This window comes from Poecilia formosa, unplaced genomic scaffold (genome assembly GCF_000485575.1).
Source record: "Poecilia formosa unplaced genomic scaffold, Poecilia_formosa-5.1.2 Scaffold261, whole genome shotgun sequence".
NCBI classification, from domain to species: domain Eukaryota; kingdom Metazoa; phylum Chordata; class Actinopteri; order Cyprinodontiformes; family Poeciliidae; genus Poecilia; species Poecilia formosa.
In genome coordinates, this window is record NW_006800200.1 from 722,172 (window position 1) to 742,603 (window position 20,432).

Consider the following 20,432-nt stretch of genomic DNA (forward strand, 5'->3'; position numbering starts at 1 on the left):
GCTTATTATCAACCTTTAAACAGGGGTGATTAATACATGTTGCATTTTGTACATGTAAAAATCAGTGATTCAAATTTAAACTTCCTGTTCTGGCAAATTGACTTGAATGAGTAGAAACAAAAGCAACTGATTAATGCACTTCACTCAGGAAAAGAAAATCCACAAGTGGTACAAACTTTTTTCCCTTTAGGTTAAAAACTCAACTTTTGTTTGGCAGAGCAGACACACGGCACAGATTTCCATACTTCAACTTGATTTTTATTTCACTTTTTTTATTCGCTTGATCATCATCTCCAACCCAAAGACAAGAATACACAGCATAAATTGAAAATAATCCATTTAATAGTTTACAACTTCTCATCTTTAAAGATTATTTCATATTTTCAGTCCGACATTCACACTCTCCTCGAAGCCATGGAACTGGAAAACGGGGAATCTCACGCCGCTCCCCTCCCCACCAACAAAAAACACACAAAATTAATTTAAATCTGATTCGCTTTTAGACGTTTTCGGGCTGGTCGGGTCGCTGAGATGAGGGAAGGGAGTCACAGGTCATGTTTTCAGAGCAAAGTGAAATCAGTTTTTTTCCCCCTCTTTTTAAAAACAAATAGAAAAGGACCAGGATGTGCATTTACATGCCCTTTCAAGCCCTTTACAAAACGACTTCATCCCAGCAAAGGAAGGAAAAATAAAGGAAAACACAAGAGATCCAGATGATGGATTTGCATTTTCTTTGCCCCTAAAATGAAACAAAGCAACAACAAAAAAATAAAACAGTATCCAGGTTGTAAGCTCATGATGAACGATTTCTAATTGCACAGTCGTGCTGCCCCTCAACGGGAGCGTGACAGATTTGAACATTTAAACTTTTCTTGCATTTGCAAAAGAGGTTTCACGTCAAGAGTAGAAACGACCTTATTTACAGTTCTTCACATGCAGCTCAGAAGCCGAGTTGAAATTGCAGCCAAAAGAATTACGTCCTATGCGGATAAAAGACAGATAGCACACCGTCGCGCTCTCTCAAAGATGATTTTCTTCACACACACAGATCTGACCACGCCACCCACAGGTGCTCATTTCCTTCCTCCTCAGTTATAGTATCCATAGCTTTAATGTTGGGCTCACTTCCATTTGTAAAATGTCAACAGCTTCATAGAAAGAACTAATCAGGCGTGATTAACATACAGCTTGAATAAGACCACACACACACACACACACACACACACACACACACAGGAATAGGTGTATGAAACGTCCTCTCACTCTGCCAGCCTTCCATTCTGCACAGCTCCCCCTTGTGTTCACTACCTTGCAGCACATGCTTCATCTGGTTTGCCTCCATTAAACAGAAGCAGATTAAATAAAACTATAAAAAAAAAGCTCTAAAAGAAATAGAACATTGTACTGATTTACATTATAAAAATGTTGAGCTTCCACATGGATTTTACAGCATCATTTTGGATTGTAAATGACAGTCAAACCATGCAGGTTAAAAGCAAACCAGTTTACCATAAAGGGAACTTTAAAAAAAAAAAAAAAAGGGGGAGAAAAACAATGCAGGCATGGCAGTCATAGTGTCCTTGCTTTTGGATGGAGAGAGAGAGAGAGCGAGCGAGTTAACAAACCAAAACAAAAACGGGCTTCACAAAAACAAACAGCAGGTTGAAGAGAAGATCAAGAGAGCACGTAAGGCCAAACGAAAGATGCGTCTTGGCAACGGAGCTGCTCTGCAAGAGGCCGTGGATGCGAGAGGTGTTCGCGGGGCGGGGAGCAAAACTCAAGTCGCTGCTCCTCAGTAGTACAGTGCATCATTCAGAGTGTGTGTGTGTGTGTGTGTGTGTGTGTGTGCGCGTGTGTGTTAAAGCCACGTTAGAATCACACCTTTCAGAGACCCAACAACGCCAGGGGGTGACGTCCAATCAGGACTCAACATGAAACCAAATGAAGCTCCATTGCATCCTCTTAAGATTACTTTTGTACATATATGCATACAATTATACTTTCCAACTAATCTTTTATGTGGATTTTATTTAATCTGATCAGTGGTTTTTTTTTGTTTTACAACTATATACAATGTACAGGCAGATCATAAATCTTTTACAATGAATGAGTGATGATACATACTTGTCTCGTTATAGACCGACTAAATCTATTTAGACAATGTACATTGTGAGTAGCTGGAATTTTGTTTAGAAAATGATATCTAAAAAAAGGATGAAAGATAGTACAATAGACAAACATCTGTAAAAGCCCTCAGTATGTACAGAAAAAAAGCCAATATAGCATTCATCAACAAACAGAAGAAAAATGTTCAGCAGAAAAAAAAAAAAAAAGATTTCTCCATATACACATATCATGAGCTCAAAAATATTTCCAAAGCTAGTAGTATATCTCTGATTTGGTCACAGAAGTTAAAAGATGAGTGAAGCATAGTGAGAGGAGTTATATCGGCGGGTCATAGTGAGGCTGTGAGTTCAGTAATGAGATGCACAGACTGCTGTTAGTTTTCTTCATGCAGACGCTCCCCAACCCTCCGTTGCATTTGGCGACTAAACAAAAGCTGCCGACGTCCTGCCACTAACGTTAACAGAAAGAAAACAGAGTGAGGTATTAAGGTTCCTATCCCCGATGATGGCATGCTTCTGACGCGAGTGAAGATGGCTTCCAAAAAAAAGAAAAAAGTTTCCTTTGCTCCGACTAATAATTCAGTCTCTGTTGCTTGATGGATTTTGGGGAGGATATGGAAAATAGCCGATGCCAGCTTGTCAACGTTTGCACACATTAGCTGCCATTAACTTTGCTTTAATTATAGGATTTAAATATTATCGACTCTCGTTTTAATTAGAAATCTGAGAAAACCAAGATATAATTTGAAATATTTTAATGTAACTTACAAATTCCTGGACCAAAAATTGTTGCTCAGCTTAGTGGTATTTTAGTTCAAATCCATCACGAGCGACAGACGATGCTCACTTTCTTTTTCTTTTTACCCAGCTAAAGTCAGAAAGGCACATCACTTTGATAACAGGCATAATTACTGCAGAAACAAAACAAACTCTCACAAAATCAGTGCCGAAAAGATGAGCATCCCCGACCAAAAAAAAAAAAAAAGACTTGGAAAGAAGAATTAAGAGAGGGGGGTAAAAAAAAGCATTCAGTGCAAGTTACTACATTCATGACAAGCTTCATTTACATGTGTGAGCATGGTGACCAAGTTCAATCAGGTTAAACAAATCAGAAACAGAAGTCAAAATGCAGTCCCGACTGATGATGCAGATGCAGGAAAAGTTTAAAATGCAGATCTCTCTCTAACACAAACGCAGCTCGTTTTCGGGTAAGCTTCAGAGCGACAACGTATTCACTGCAGTACATCAAACTTACTGTTCTGTACAGATCTACAAGCTGTCGATTCCCTACGGATGAGGTGTTGGGTGAGGTGAAATGTTCTGAAACCAGCCACAGAGTTGGACAAAGCGGTTTACAAACAGAATCAGAAAATCCCCCCGCCCGCCACCTCGGAGCTTAAAGTCCAGATGTGATTGTGACCCCAGCACACATGCATTTAGCAAATTAATGTAATTCAGAATGAATACAACTCTGAAGTTATATTGTTGAGAGTGTGGAGAAAGAAAAAGTTTTCAAAGTTTTTCCTGCTGCCATCATAGGAATGACGGTTCATGAAAGCAAAGCCAATCCTACCGATCAAGGGAGCAAATGCCTCAAACTGCATTTTAGGATTATTAAAAAAAAAAGAAAAAAAAAGAAAAAAGAAAGAAAGAGCCCAAAGGGGGCAACACTTTTTCAGAGGTAAAGTGTGCCACAGTGGACGGTGCGCATGAATCCTTCTGGGTGTGGTGATGGAGGGGTGTGAGAAAAATACATCAGCATACTAAGAGATCAATTAAGAGTGGAAAGAGAAAGTTCAACGATTGATATGTTTTTTTTTTTCCCCAATTACTCTTGCAATGCCAACAGGGTCTTCGTAACATCTCCTCTATCCTCCTGATGCTCTGCTGCTTCCCACGCAACTCGAGAGCAGCGGTCTGCAGTGATGTCACAGGGCGGTCCGTTGGAAGAAAGGGTGGGAGGTGAAGAACGTGTGGGAGGAGGGGAAAAGAAAAAAAAAAAAAGGTTTTCATAGTTCCCTTGGTGGGGCTTTTTGGGGGCAGCAGGAGCCGGTCATCACTGCCACGACTGCGGGGGGAAGTTATTAACCTCTGCCAGGTCCTGCACGGCCGAGCCTTTGTGGGTGTAGGTTAGTTTGATCCTCATTCGTAGTTGTTGCTGAAATTTTAAGGTTTTGATTGTAAAAACAGTAAAAAAACAAAACAAAAAAAAAGAAAAATCATGGAAGTTGTAAATATGGATGTACTGCTATGAAGCTAAAGGATAAAGAGAATATTTGAAAAGAATCTCACCTTCTGTGGGTTGAGAACTCTGATGACCTGTGTGACGGTTCCCTGGTTGAGAGCTGGGACGAGGTTACTGCTGGGGGAAAGGAGCTGCAGCTGGAATGTCTGACGAAAACAACAATTTCAGATGAAACAATAACGCACATGGGGGAAAAAAAACGCTTTAAAATGACAAGTTTAATTCATTTCTAATAGATGGGTGTCGAGGTCAAATGACTTACGTTTTAAAAATGCAGGCAAATTTAGGAACATTTACTGTATGTTCCACAGAACCCCAACAATTTCCTCATCATTTTAAGAACAAATATAAATATAAGTTTTATTAAAATGCTGCAAAAACATAAAAAAAAAGCTTGTGATATAAGACCCAGGGTAAAAGTCCAATACTTGTAATGCTAACACTAATAATTAATTAACATCCATTTATTTTAGTTAAAACATAATTTTTATTTATTTATTTTTTAACCTTTTCAGCAGTCACAACTGCTTTCCTTCACTGTTGACTGGATGTGTGTGTGTGTGTGTGTGTGTGTATCTGAGACAGTTTTGCAAATGCAAACTATGCTCATGTCCACTCATTGGTCAGCTTTGTCCAACCCGATTTGCATGCAGAATATTCAGGCAATGCTTTTAAACACACCAAAAAATTTAAAAAAAAATAGTTTTTTAGTTTTGCTAAGCTGTTTATAAGACTTTTTATTATTTTGTATGTCATAGATGTAGCAGCCGAACAATTAGAATTTGTCATAAATCTTCATTTTCAGTCAAATTTAGGATTTCAAAACATAAACTTGTGTAAAATAGCTTGTTATCTTTGGGAACAAATTAAACATTAAAAAAAAAGAACACCGTAAACGAGTGAGACGTCTGTCATGTAGAGGATTGTTGTTTGATTACCTTTGGTACTGCAGCCTGAAAAACAAAGTCGGTCATTTCAGCCTCTGTTGAGTTGGTGGCGTGGATGGTGATGACTGCGATGTTTGGGTTAGGGTTAGCTCTCTCAAATGTGAAGTCTATTTTTAGACCATTCTTGTTGTATGCAGTCATGGAAGGAATACCTAAGCAGGAGATTCGTGGAAATCATTTCACAATAAGATCAGAGTTGTCAATGCAGTAAAAATCTCACCGAAAATGCCAACTAAAGCCTCATAATAAGCAGATTTCTTTGAAAAACTACAGCTTATGTGTAGCTTAGAGGAGGAACACACTCCTACCTGCAGCTGCAATGTCATTGAACAGGGGTTGTGAAGTGAGGCCGTCCAGCAGGAAAGGCGGCTGGGAAGTGGGCACTGAGGGAGCGGGTGCAGGCGCCGGACCGCCTGAGGAAGTAACAAAATCAAATATGCTTTTCTAGATGTTTTAGAAAATATTCTTTCATAGATGAGTCTTTTTTTTTTTTAACCAATGTCCAAGTTGAATCTTTACAAATGTCCACTACAGCAGAGAGATTTATTATACAGAGTAAAAAAATTTGCTTGAGGTTAAGTCAGATCCAGAAGAATCTTAAGATCAAGTTAACACTGATAACTAAACCAAAAATTTACACCAAGTCGTTGATTTTTCCTTTAAACAGGTTAAGAGAGCGCTTTAAGGTGAGCGTCGTACCACTTAGGGAGAGGTCACCCAGGAGGTCAAGCAGCTCTCCTCCAGCTGAGGCAGGCTTTGTGGGAATCGTAGTCTGGATTACCGGCACCACATCATTTCCACCCAGCAGGTCTAACAAATCATTAGCCTACAGAGTAAAGACAACATGGAGACTTGCTCAATACATGTAATCATTTAGTAGATTAAATAATAACACTATGAGACAAATTAAAACAGTTTCAGTTGAAAACTTTAGTAAAAAAAAAACAAAAAACTTATAAAGTCAAAGGCTGTCAGCAATGATTTAGGTGTTTAACTTGCATATTAACAATAAATATTCTTTGAAATTTTTCTCACTTGGTTTGTTGGTTGGGTAACAGGCGGTGGATGTTTTGCCTCCACCGTAGATGGCTCAGTCTCTCCGTTTGTCTGTACGATTTCTGTGGGACCGTTAGAGGCCGTCTTCTCCATGATGGGCATACGTTCAAGAAGAGCTGGTCTATAAAGGAATATATATATCTGCTCAATCTACCTTTGCCGTCTTTAATTTGTGATTTTCACCTGACTGTAATGTTTTTACATCAGATTTCAAAACTTTCCTGCAGTATTTCATAAGCTTCATAATTATCAATAACATGTATATAAGACTTTTGTTACAACATTCCTTTTCAAGGCAAACATTTTAAAATGTATACTTTTCAGTGCAAAGGTAATGGACATGATGTAAAAAATATATTTAGATTTTATTTTCCTGAACATACAATTTTAAAACAAAAGCTATAAATCACAAAGCAAACGAATGATGCTGCAAATCTCAGACACAACATAATTTAATACCTACCTAGTATAAAAAAAATATATAAGCATGTAAAATTTTACAGCCTTAAATTGAAATGAACAAATACAGAACTCCAAATCTTCAGAAACCCTGAATATGGATGTTCTACATTTTCATTTTGTTAGACATTAGGAAGCTTCACCTCATGTGGTCGTATTTCTTGAAAAGTGCGTTGTACTCCACGGCTCTCTGCTGAAGCTCCACATCAATGCTACTCCCGTATATTGAAACCACCTTTTTGATTCGGCTAAAAACACAAACAGAAGTTTTTTTTTTATTATTATTAAAATGTCACACAGAAGGAAGCAAAAAAAAAAGAAAAGAAAAAAAAAAGCGTAATAATTAAAGCCAAATTGCAGCCAAAGCTTAAAGTGCTACTTAATCATTAATTAGCCATGACTCCAAAGTGATATGGGCAAAACAAAAAATGATCCTGTAAGCGTTTGTGGTCTAAACTACAGAAGAAGATTAGGGCAAAAAAAAAGAAAAAAAAAAGAAAAGAATTCTGACTTTAATTTTAACTGAAATCATTTCTAGCAGACTGCACATTTTCCCCCAATAAAATTTCACATCTTCTCATGAATACAATGTTCATATCTTTATGAAAGATAAATTATTCTGCTGTGTTTTTGGTTACTGCAACATGAATAAGCAGAAAGCTCCAATTTAGAAATTTAATATGGAAAATTTATTTTGTTTAAGTAACTACTCTTGACCTACAGCAATCTGGCCACAACTTTGTTCATGTGTTATTCGTTTTGTTTTTTTGTTGTTGTTGTTTTTACAATGATCTAAAATCAAGATGATCAAAAAAGCTCCTTAAAAGTTGCAGTGGATATGGCTTCAATATTACAGCTAATCTCAAACATCTGTTTGACAAAATAAATCATGTGAGACAAAGTCATCTGTCCCTGTGAGTCATGGTTGACTCCATCCAGCAAAGCCAATAGTAAATATTTTTAGATAATGTATAAAATTACAATATGGAAGCCGACTGTAATAAAATATCATAAAACTGTTTCAGAAAAACTGATACTGTCAGGAAAATAAATGCAGAACAACAAAGGAGGGAAACATTCACTCACTTCACGCTGCTGAAACGAGTCGACAGCTTCATGATGGCGGTGAGGGAATAGCCGCGGGTCACGGGCGTGGACAGATTGGACACCAGAAGACCTTCCAATACATCCAGAACTTCGTCCTCAGTCACCTGAGGAAACCACAAGGTTCACCAGTGTAGTGATTCAAACAGGACTTGTTTCATGTCTAGTCAGGATTTCTCCAAAAATACCTGGATGGGCTCCTCTTCCTCACACTGCCCTGACACCAGGAGGTCTCCGTATTCTCCTATGCACCACGACGCAACCTGCACAAGAGGTTGCTGGAAGACAGACGGAAAACGCCACAAAGTTTATTCTGGATACTTAACATGGTCTGAAAATGTAAAATATCAATTACGTTCACGGCGTACGCTTAATCGTAGATCAAACCGGAGTGTCTCTGACCTGTGAAATGTCGTCCAGCAATGCTTTGTAAAGTCTCTGAACCGTATACGCGTGCATCTCCACGGAGTTTGTGATGAGCTGGATCAGGTTGGGAACGGAGTCGTCTCGCACGTAGCTCCCTGCCTACAAAACGGTGACGCAAAGACAAACTCAAACCAGACTGCTTGCAGCCATGACTTTAAGGATTGGAAAGTTTCTGTAGCATACACACACCGTTGTCAGTACTCTCATAATGGTGTCTATGTGCCATCTTTTCGAAGGAGCATATCTGTGAAGCAAAAGAATGAAAAGATTTGTCAAATAAATGGAAAAAAAGTTATCCAACACTGTGGACGCAAGAAAACAAATGCTGTCAGAAAACAAACGGTATCAGCAAAATCTGTCAGACGATGGATCACTCATTTTATCATCATACAGCATTCCATATTTCTAGGATGTGGAAATTTTACAGATGGGGTAACATATAGTGACTTCATTCTGTAATGCTTCAAAAAAAAAAAAAATGCCTGAAATGACCCAGCCCAGGAGGGAATGAGACATTAAAATCATTCTAAAGTATCCGAGTGCATGGAGAATGTTTGGCCTTACTTCTCAGCAGCTAGAAACACTCCTGATGCACAGTCTGCCTTGAATTCTGGGTCACAGGAGTCCAGGAAGTAGAGCAGCTCCTTCATCATGCCTCTGATGTTGTTGCCGTTCACGAGGGCAAAACTCAGCTCCATCGCACGTCTGCACCGAAACAGAGGATCGTGTCAAAAACAAGGCGGCGAGCGGAAAAGAAGTCGAAGAAAAGCGAGATGTGACCTCTTAATGGAGACGTCCAGATCTTTTAAACAATCCACAATGGTGCTCCGATGCCTCTGCACCGCATTGTGATCCGTTTGTACCGTCTTTAGTAGAGATGTCAACGCCACATATCTGGAACAAGGGAGTTTTCAATGAAATGGAATAACTGGGATTTAACTCCATCTTTATTTAATCCATTCATCAAAGATCAAGATTGGTAAATGAAGTAATTACCTTATATTTTTGTCATTGTTAAGAAGGAAGCGACCTAGTATGTTAATGGCCAAAACCTGAAAGGAAGAAAAAAAACAAGTATTTAGAAGAATGAAATCAAAAAGAAATTCTAGAGGTTTGCCTTAAAGCAAAAAACAAAATTTTTTAAAAGTCCCTCACCCTCAGTCCACTTTCAGACTTGATGTCCATTATGGTCAGTACAGTCTCATACAGGATTGCATTACCTACATTTTTACTTGTCTCTGTGTTTGTCGCAACCTGCAAAACAACCGTTGGTGAGCCACACTTTAAGCAATGCTCCTTTAAAATGACTAAATATATCAATGCATTTAATACTTTGCATTCTAACCTGTGCGAGAATGTCATTCATTGCTTCACTGGAGTCGTCATCACTCTTGCCTAAAATTCTCAGTAGTCTCAATATCCGCACCTAAGGAAAAAAAAACACATCCTGTAATAACAGTAACTCACTTCTCTGAGCTCGATAACTACATGTCAGAACCGGTTCAGATCTTAGTGGCTTATTCAATTACAACAAAAGGTGTTTTCTGTGTGTATAAATTAAATACAGAAGTGCTGAAAACTCATTTCTATTTACATGTTCAAACCAAGATAAAAGTTGAGTCAAACTGCGGTTTTAACAATGAAGACTTGCCTGCAGGAAAGGGTCGCTTATGCCCGACACATCATGTTCAGGAGAATATCCAGACATTATTAGGTTCTTGAGGATTCTCACCAACTGTGGAACCAGCTATAAAAACAAAACAAAACAAATACCAACAACAGAAGAAATAAAAAGAGGAGAGGTCACAATATTATGCACAGATCCCAGACTTACACCTGAACAATGTTTATAAACTAACTTATTAAAAATAAAGTGACAAATATTCAAATGTGGGGAGTGAAACAGTGTTGGAGTTTCCGTTAACTATGGTGAAGAAAATGTATTAAAACATTTGTGCAAAAATCTAAAGTGTAGGGATGTGAAATTAAAGGGAACTGGTCGTTTCAAAGGGAGCAGCCTCTTGGAAAACCAAAATATGTAAAATAATTATCTAAACTCTCAGTGTTCTTGAAGGAAATGTAATGTTGAGAATCTAGACATTAATATCTAGCAGCAGGATATCGTCATTTTAGTTTGATCACATAACGGAAAACGGATCCATACCGTCATAAGAACCATAATCAATGAGGGGAAATGAAAGTTTTCATAATATAAAATGCATCTGATTTAATTACAAGTGAGATTTGCACTTTCAATGATTATTTAACTCCAGGATTTAATAAAAAATGCCCAACTAAATAGAAAAATCTGCTAATATTTAATAAGGATACAAAATGGAACTAGGTTGGAAGAAAAATGGCAAGGAATGGATACAAATTGTCAAAGGAGCAAAATATCAAATTTAGGCTCCAACAGTAAAAAAATGTTGGGTTCAAGTATTTGACTATTAAAGTTAGCTTTTTTACACTTTAAGAAATGTGCAAAAACTACTTATTAAACATTGGAAAACAAATGAAAAGGGGTTTTCGGTGTTGGTAATTTCTAAAACATTTGCAGTGGAGCAGTTTGGCATAAAAAAACAAATCAGATAAAATGATATTTCAGGTCTTTGTAGTCTTAAACCAAAAAGAAAGAAACACATAAGCCTTTTAGATAAAAATGTGCAAGCAAATACCAGACCGGGCTTATAGAATGTAAATAAAAATGTTGCACAAATCTGACAAGAACACTTTACAATTTGGGCAGATATAAAATTACATCCCATTTATATGTCTGCATACAGGGTTAATGCAACTACCACTACATAATGCGACTTGTGGCTATCGACCATAAACCGCCAATTTCCCTCAAGTCTGTGATTAAACGAGTTGCACATTAAAAATAGTGGGAAATGTTTCTGACGAATGGAGCAAAGACAGTTTTGTATAATATTTAAAAAACACTGACATAGTAATGATCACCGTACAATATAAAGAAACCAAAATTCTAACTGAAAACAAGACATGACATTACTGAACACAAATCTGGGTACGTGTGAGGTGACCGTGAGGAGTGATGACTATTAACAGCATGCACCAGCTATGAGATCAGAATGTACTCTTACCTTCTCATTCTAACACAATGCAGGAATTGTAACAAAGACAAATGACAGAAAAAATATGAAGTAGATGTTAGGGAGGGGAAACTGGAAAAATCATTCACTTTCAGAGAGCTTCAGATAATGTTCAGAATTATGAGCATGAGACGCGGCGGCCTAGTTTGTTACACTCGTATAGGAGAGGAACAGCAGCAGTCGAGAAACAACAGGGGGGAAAGACAGTGAGAGGAGATTAAAGATTATCTGAAACTAGGAGAAGACCCGTATCATAATCTGGTTTAACATATCTACCGATCTAAGTGCTGAAAAATAAAATGTGCAACTGAAGGAGAATGAAATGTGACATGAGTTTCAGACAAATGTGCCAGTAGTTGCTTGACTTTTTTTTTTTTGTGTGCGAGACAGTCCGTACCTTTCTGAAGTGGGCCAGCATATCAGGACTTCTTTCACACATCTCGGTGAGGAGGACGACAGATGTATGCAGAACACCTGAGAGGACAGGAGAGGCAGGTGATTTTCATTTACGTGCAAAGCTACAAATTGCTCATTAATATTTGTGATTAAAATGCATTTACCGCAGTAAATGCGTTGCACCAGTTGTAATCACTTTCATAGTCCTAACTAGCTTTATTGGCTGCACCTGTGAAAGTCTGTCTCTGTCATTTTACACTGCAGCACAAAGAGCAACATCATAATATTGCTGTAATTCACAAGGTCACTCGTTGCATCTCTGAATTTACAAGGCAAAATAATTCCTCCACGGCAGCAAGAGTTGGAGACGGCCACCAAACAGTAGAAGGCCGCCACAATGCTACTATTTACATACAATGGAAAGAATAAAAAACACTAACCAATATTCAGGAGATGTTAGCCTTGCAGCGCTTCCCTCTCCAGCACTGCCAGAAATACTAATACCAGCCTTTATGACCACTGTGTCACTCTCCTGACCCAAACCTCACAGAGAACCGATGGAGGATCTTCAAGACGACAGACTTTAAACTGAGCAGACGAGTCAAAACCTGTGATTTTAACTTGTGTGCCTCATCTCCCCTGCAGAGCCACGGGGTGAAAATATACTGTACAGTACAAGGAACCTATATGTATTATGTAATACTCCAACTTCTCAGAAACTGCATTCAATTTTTATTGGCAGCAAGGCATAATCATCAAAACTATCAGCAATAAACAAGCAAATAAATTTCACCTTCTATACAGGGGTTTCACTTTAACTGAGTTACTGAAATATATTTTTCTTTGTTACTGTAATTTATGAGGACGTGAGCAGAAGACTTGATCCATTAAATTACATTTCTATGACAGTTACAAGCAAATAAAGTGGTACATATTAGAGTTTAAGCAATTAGTCAAGTTTCAAGAGTAATTCCACTTTTAAACATAAAAAGTTTGTGATTCCCTGCTGATGGTTTAAATATTACTGCTGCACAAGTTGCTTACATCACAGTTTGAGACGAAGATGCAGTTCCAATATACCAATTGGAAAAATGAGATTTGGCACTACGATAATTTCAAATAAAAGACCAAATTAGCTGAAGACGACATCGCCGATTCAGTATTCAAGCAGAAAGTCAGAATCCTTTGCGTCCAGCCCGCAGAACAGAACCAACACAAGGTCATGTTTTGCGTAAACATCAGCGCTAAACGGTACGGCTTCTTAAACTGTGGGCAGCGCCGCTTGGCTCAGTACAGACGTTGTATCTTTCAACGTAGCTGCCTTCAGTTCAGCCCCCCACCCCGGGGCATTTACTGCACACCTTCCCCTTCTGTCAACTTACTGATGCCACAAAATCTTCATTAGAGAACCTGTGGCCATTTAAAAACAGCTCTTCAAAGGGCCAGGAGTAAAACAGCTGTGGCAATAACTAAATGCACCATTGTCCTATTTTATGGTCATTTCATTGAAAAGAAAGCTGTCCAACAGAGACATTGAGTTATTTTATCTTATTTGCCCTGTGCTCCATACAATGGACTGCACACAAACCTAAGCGTTTGGCAGGTCAATAGGTTCCAATGTCCTCTGCAAAGGACGCAACAAGAAGATAGTTGTACTCGATGTGGCACTGTGAGTCGAAGGAAACTGGACGGATTCTGCATTTCTGTGGGACGACTCCATTTCCCAGGGGGCCGTCAGCTGGCCCCTGACGCTCAGTTTCCACTTACCGTGGTTCTTCTCACTCAGCAGGTTTTTTGTGGCTGGAAGAAACATTTCCATGAGCTCTGGGACCTTCCTGATGACATGGACTGCACACAGCGCTGCCTGTTAAAGATTGAAATAAGAGATGGTTGAGCATTGTTTCTTATTCCATTTCATCTTTACGTTTCATCTGCAAACCTCTAATTTTCACATATGAAAGCACAAAAACCAAACAAAGTGAAGCTTACCTTTTTCCTCAAGTACGAGTTGGACGTTTTAAGCAGCTTCTCTACCTCCCCCGCCAGGTCACGACACATTTCTGAGGACCCCATGCAGCCTAAAGTGCACAAAGCCAGGCCTTGGACGTACTGTGTGCTGTGATTCAAATCACTGGTGTGGAAGAAACGAGTCACATAAGCCGTGGAAACGCAGCAGAATAAAATGGAAACGTTCTAAATATTGTAATACCGATGGCCACATGAGGTTAGAGCACATTAGGAAGATTATGATTTAGCGAGGAAGAAGCAAAATCTCTACAACAGAGAACAGCTCATGATGTTGTTTCGTGTTTCAGGAGCAAACAACTCAAGATCCGAGTTTACATCTAAATCACCACTTCACACAGCTGTGTGCAGTTTGAATTTCACTTACTTTTTAATGCAATTTGTCATTAGTAAATGAACATCCTGTCTCTCGTCCAGAAGAAGCATAGCTCCCAAATAACCTATCCGTTTGTCAGTGAACTTTTGGGATGCAATCAGCTTCAGACACTCCAGCTAGAGACAAGACAAAGAGTCACAACACACTCAGGTCATCATCTCTGAAACGTCACGTTCACTGGAAATCAAACGAGATTTAATCCCCTTAGTCAGACACACCCACCTGCCCAAAGTGGGCTGGGTAGCCCAACATGTGCATATAAAGTAACTTTGCCACATTTCTGCAACGGTATGTGTTGTCTTCCTCTCTGAAAGACGAGCGGATAGCAGCACACTCTTTCTGGATCATCTCTCGCTCCTCTGCCTGGGTCCGTGCCGTCCGGATGGTCCGGATCAGCTCCCGCAGTCTGATCGGAGCTGGCATTCTCTGGAGAACACAGAAGATCGGAAAGGGTGTTACCTACCGACACGAGACCACATCACGCTCAAAACAGGAATCAGTCCTCTAGGAATTGGCAAACAGCCACCATTAATTACCTAAAACACCCAGTGTGTAGTACATATTAAAAGTGGAGTTGCATAAACTAAGATTACTCACTAAAACTACCAAACAAAGTTGTAAATGGTCAAAAATTTCATACATTTTTTGGGAATGAAATAATCTTCTTGGCCTGAAGTTCATTCAAAGTGAGAACAATTTTGTGTTTGGTTCACTTTTTGCTTGCATAAACTGTGTGTTGGTTTCAGGACGCTGAACTCCTCAGCAGAATTAGGAGCAGAAACAGGCGAGAAGAACGAGTGAAATTTAATTCCCTCCACAGAGAAGCTTCTAGGAGCACACAAGCACAAAGCTTAAAATATTTATGAAGTCAACATGCTTTGTCGTGAAAAGAAATTTTGCACTAAATACCGAACATTAAAATGAATGAAAATAAGATACAAAGGGAAAACGAAGCAAAGAGAAAAGTGTGAAAGCTGCACAATCACTTTGTTCCAAAATAAATCACTTGCGATACAAAAATCAGATATCTGTACTTTGTTTATCCAAAATCTTCTAATCAGTTCAAAGTCTGGAAGCGTAGCTCTAGAGATAAATGGTAATCCTCTTCAAAATGTCAATAAGACCCAAACCACAACATTTCACATCCTTGCAACACTAAAATATAAAAAAAGTCCGACTTCAGCTCGGGTCAATGTGATTAACAAGCAGACCAACACCTGTAGATTCACTACAGCAGGTCTAACTACTCGCGTCACAACGAAAGCTGTGCAGAATATTAATTTATAGGAACTTTTCGGCTTCCTTCACGCTTCAGCTGATTACAAAACTGGTGTAGTTGATGTAAAAGCAGCTGAATTTGAGCTAAACTGGAAAAAGTAAAACGTAAAATGCTATGATAGAGTTGGAAACAATTAGTGCAGAAAGCATGTCCAGAGCTCAGTGCACCCCTACGTAACTTTAAAAGAAGGAGCCGCGGGGCCTTACGTTTGAATATCAACAGCATGCTAATCATGCCTGCATGTGTCCAGCACAGAGCCACACACAGAGAGCCGGACAGCAGAGGTAACAATCTTTAAAAAGACCAACTTCTGTATGCTGTCATTAAAATTTTTTTTTAAAGATTTCTTTGCTGTTTAATTTCCAACCAGAATTTTCAGTAGTGTGTCATCAACCTAAAAGGATCATTACTGCAGCCCTCTGACTTGCACATTCTGTCTTGGTTTGTCACTGAAGCCTTTTATCATAAAGAGTACAGTCACACAATGAAAGAAAAGACACAAAGAAAATATGGTAATTACCTTTAGAGCGCATGGATTTTACCTTTGCTTTCATGAAATGGAGAGGATGTTTGTTAAAAAGGAACAACGCTTTTCCACGAACAACGCAGGGCCTTTAGAAAATCACTATAAACTACCAGATGAACTTCTGACACAAAATCATTTCGGTAGTTTCATTAAAACAGCATGCGACTCTGGGAAGGACTTTAAAACAGCCTGCCAACACTTTCACTGAAACATGAGGAGCGAATCGTAAAATCATAAAACCAAACTAAAGATGTGAGATGGTTTAGTTAACAACGATCAGTTTTTGATTTGTCATCTCTCCCTTCAGCCTGAACACTCTCAAACAGTAATTTAGATGTTTTACAGCAGATACAGGCGACACTGTCGATTTTACTTCATCATAATATCCTGTTGCATTTATATAATCAGAAAAATTACTTGAAATTTAGTTTTAAAACATGCCAACATTACTTTTCAATAAAAACATCCGTCTCTGCATAATATCAGTCATGCAAACACAAGAACTGCTCTAAAAATAAAACTTAGCCATCATCACATCAGTTGCACAAAGTAATCTAAATGTACAGCTAAACAGCACATAACTTCATTCAATCTCAATTTCAAATTTAACTGACTTCCCTGTGCAGTGAAGCGCAAAGTCCAGAAGGAATTCATCCACAATAAAAGCCTAAAATATGAGCATTTCTGTGTTACACCCAGATCAAGTTGATAGTTTCAATTTCCTTAAGCAGTGAGATTTGGATAACTTTTTAACTTTGCAACCCAAAGTAAAAAAAAGAAACGGCCTTACAACATTTTTAAATTGCAAGTTGTGATTTGGTCAGTTCGTTATGGTAACGGCTGACGGAGAAAGAAGGATCCGGACCGAGGGGGGAAAGGGAAGGTCCTTTGTTGGGGGAAAAAAAAAAAAAAGTGGTGTGTTGCAGCTGCTATTCTAAGAATTCACTTTGATCAAACAGGAACAGAGAGGGTGGGCAGCCAAGGCCACACTTTAATAAAGCCAGAGAGCTAGTCTGTTCTAACGCCATTTAAATTACCTGAGCTGAATGGACTCACTGTTGGGCTCTGTGAATCATGATAAAGCATCTCTTGCTGTGCTTATAATCAACACAAAAGGTAAATCCAGCTACTGCCGGGAGCTGATTGAATTACAGTACCATGTTTTTGCAGTGCAACAATATAATTTACTACAATCAACATCTATTTTTTCTTCTTTTTTTGTGTGAAAAAACGACCCATTACTGCCATTTTCTGTAATTGCCATGTAACCGAAACAGGGAGTAGAGTTCAGGGGGAAAAACAACATCAGATGGATGTGAAAGACAAAGGTGTTTACTTATTCTGAAAAAATGTATGAGGTGGTGGTCAGGGAGAATAAAAGACTTCTAGCAGTTTGCACTAAAACAAGAAAATCACAAACAGACACGTCAAAGCCTACAGGTTCGTCTTTCTTAAACGCTTTCATTCATAACTTTAAAAAAACAAAACCCAAATCGGCATTTTGGATCATGTTACGAAAGATCCACCAACACAAATTTATCAGGGACAAAGCAATCCAAAGGTCCAAATGCAAAACCCTACAACATGTGCATTTATGTTGCAAACAAATCCACCTTCCTGTTGGCACAGTAGAGACAGCAACAATAAAAAAAAAAAAAAACTCTACAGAGGAGTTGACTTACTGACTCACATCAAATATAAACTCAGAGATCAGGCACCATTTATACGGCTTTATACGAAATCACCAAATGAAATTAATGAAACGTCACAGATGATTCATCTTACTTTTTTTTTTTTTTTAAAGAAGAAAACGAGATCAAGCCTTTGTGATCAGCTCAGCATGGTGCAATGTAAACAAATTCATACATAAAAACACAAATTACAATAGAAGTGTGGTTAATGCTGGCGAACTTCTACACAGACACACACAGGCTTCCACAGCAGTCACAACTCTAGTCATTTGTGTCGAGGGGAAAAGGATTTAATCCCATAATTGTTCACAAAAGTCACAATCAAACTGTCTTTTAAACACAATATGTTAGAACATGTTAATGCTGAGTTATATTTGCACTGGAAAAAGCTGGATGTAGCTGCAACCTGAGGAAGAAGCAGCCTCTCCTCCTCCTCACGGAGGCTACGTCTCTATTTTGCATGTTGCCATAGGGTCTGGTGTCTTTGTCTTTTGGGGATTGAGGCGTGGTTGTCTACTTTAAATCCAATTAGGCTGCTATGCATCGTTCAAAAGCTACATTACCAATGAGAGCATCAATTAAATCACAGGAAAAAAATGTTACACTAAAGTTGCAGGAGCTTGTAGAGTTAAAACACAGACAATGTGTATAGTAGGCAAAATGAAACGCTACTTTTGGGCTGCATTTATGTTTAAATCAGAGACAAACAATCAATACTCCATTGAAAGAAGTTCTTTAGCTCATGTCCTAATTACAGCATAATCACCGGCTAATTATTTTTGCACACGAATTTGGTTGTTTTACTTGACTCTGTGTACAAGCGTGACATAATTCCAACATCATTTTCCACTGTAGATCAAACTGTAGAATAAAACAATTGCTTTATGCTACGATTTACCTCCACCTGCTTCAGAAAGCAACAAAATGGCATGCTTAGCTGCAAGATTTCATCTTTTCAAAATGAATAAACTGGAATAGAAAACTAGAAAAAGGTAACTGCAAAACAGTGAAACCAAAATCCCAAACCAAAATACAAGCAAGTAGCTAAATTACGCATAGAAGTAGATAAAAATGACTGTAAAAGAGGTGAGGCACTCCTGAAAAACCCATGTACACCTGCTGAACGTCACTGTGGTTAGCTCACTTCCTACTTCCAGCCTACTTCCTCAATAATAACATACTTTATGAACCAATTTACACCAACAAGACCACTGTGTGTAAAGTAAAAGCCTATATGATAATAGTCTATTAAATCGATACAACGTCAACGCCAAGAAAGCCTCTCTTAAAACTTTAGTAAATCCACGTCCACGTCGTCAGCACATTAGGAAAGCTGCCGACAGCTTCCTGGATTTCCCCAAATGAAACGTTTGCTTGGGGGTGAATTATTGTACACGTCGTCAAAAGGTATTAAAAGTCTTTCCCAAGCACACGGAACAATGTCTGAAGTTACAGAAGGAAAGCACACCTGTGAAGAAGTAGCTATAAGCGAGCTAACCCTGATATATTAGGGAACTTGAAAGGACAAGGTATCAGTTTGACATCACAGCGTCACCGTGACTGAAAAAGTCTCCTTAAACTAATGTTTCTATTGATAGCATAACATCAGACGAATGGAAAACAGGACCGGGGTCACATAAGCCCCCCTCTAATTACCGACTGATCTGAACATGATGCAGCTTAGGCCTTCTTAGCGTTAGCTAGCTCCCTGACATTTCTCTGTCAAATACACCAGTTACCGTCGAAATTAAAAGACGACCAAAGGTTTTTCTTACTTATCAAGAGAATAATCACTGTATCCTACCATTTCAAGTTGTTACGACTTGTATGACTTAGTCAGTAGTCACACCACAGCAGTGCACATACCTAGCCCAGCAACTTAGCTGCTGACAGGCACAACCCCGGTGCACTGAGGGCTGCGACTTCCTATGCAGCGCCTAACTGTCAGTTGACATCGCAAGTACGATCAAAAGCATTCGTATTTAAGTACAAGTAGAGACACTTCCACATATTTGTGACAACATGGTACTTTCTAAATGTACTTACGAGCCGTAATGATGCCAGAAAAGAACTGGAATCGTCTCTATTAGCAATGGAGGGAGGAACACACTAGACATGCAAAATGGTGGCTACTCTAGCCTCAGCACATCTACTGCAGGCGGAGGATTACACTGACAGAGGTTAGTCAAAGAAGTGAGTACGGCAGGTGGATATGGCATATAATCAACAGCAATTCTTCAAAATTCCCATTTTGCCATTTAGAATTGAATAAATGACAATTAAAACAACGTATGTATCTAAAGTTTAAAGTGACCACTTCCATAAAACTGCAAAAATACCGAAACAGTGATCAAGGCTAAAAAAAAATGGGCTATAGCTGCTTTTCATTAATAACCGGAACATAGATTAACTATGTTTTCCTTATTTCGTCACTGTAAAGTGTCACTTCCTTTTTGTTTGTTGATTGTATTGTGTTTTTATCATGTAAAACACTTTGAACTGCCTTGTTGCTGAAATGTGCTACACAAAAAAACTTAACTTGACTTTAAGAAATGATGATTGCTATAAATTTGAGATATTAAATAACTGTTTCTAATCTAAAATAACACCAGGAACATCTAGAAAAACTTTACTACAGTCAAAATTTGAGAAATCTCAAAAAT

General features: G+C 38.6%; 1 protein-coding gene across 3 annotated transcripts; it reads right to left on the bottom strand.

Annotated features, from left to right (window-relative positions):
• Window positions 1–251: 251 nt before the first annotated feature.
• ap1g1 (adaptor related protein complex 1 subunit gamma 1) lies at window positions 252–19,924 on the bottom strand. 3 transcript variants are annotated; one of them, XM_007570457.2, is made up of 24 exons: window positions 19,816–19,924; window positions 14,496–14,699; window positions 14,265–14,389; window positions 13,862–14,003; window positions 13,640–13,736; window positions 11,874–11,950; window positions 11,468–11,476; window positions 10,015–10,110; window positions 9,709–9,789; window positions 9,519–9,617; window positions 9,360–9,415; window positions 9,144–9,257; window positions 8,928–9,068; window positions 8,553–8,607; window positions 8,340–8,462; window positions 8,126–8,215; window positions 7,920–8,044; window positions 6,977–7,081; window positions 6,354–6,495; window positions 6,018–6,144; window positions 5,627–5,731; window positions 5,310–5,470; window positions 4,419–4,517; window positions 252–4,284 (listed from the first exon to the last, which is right to left on the bottom strand). In XM_007570457.2, the coding sequence occupies exons 2-24, from the start codon at window positions 14,694–14,696 to the stop codon at window positions 4,183–4,185; spliced, it is 2,472 nt and encodes an 823-aa protein (XP_007570519.1). In that variant the 5' UTR covers window positions 14,697–14,699; window positions 19,816–19,924; the 3' UTR covers window positions 252–4,182. The 3 variants fall into 3 exon arrangements, with proteins under 3 accessions (XP_007570519.1, XP_016536379.1, XP_016536380.1); XM_016680893.1 differs by lacking the exon at window positions 19,816–19,924 and having other exon boundaries at window positions 252–1,050; window positions 1,217–4,284; XM_016680894.1 differs by lacking the exons at window positions 11,468–11,476; window positions 19,816–19,924.
• Window positions 19,925–20,432: the final 508 nt, after the last annotated feature.

What these genes read in the sequence shown, in the direction of transcription:
- ap1g1 (XM_007570457.2), bottom strand. Translation starts at nt 14,696, where the DNA reads ATGCCAGCTCCGATCAGACTGCGGGAGCTGATCCGGACCATCCGGACG. An exon ending in ACTCGTACTTGAGGAAAAAG is followed by an intron (nt 13,737 to 13,861) that starts GTAAGCTTCACT and finishes AATCTTTAACAG; the next exon opens with GCAGCGCTGTGTGCAGTCCA. An exon ending in AAGAAATACGACCACATGAG is followed by an intron (nt 6,496 to 6,976) that starts GTGAAGCTTCCT and finishes ATTCCTTTATAG; the next exon opens with ACCAGCTCTTCTTGAACGTA.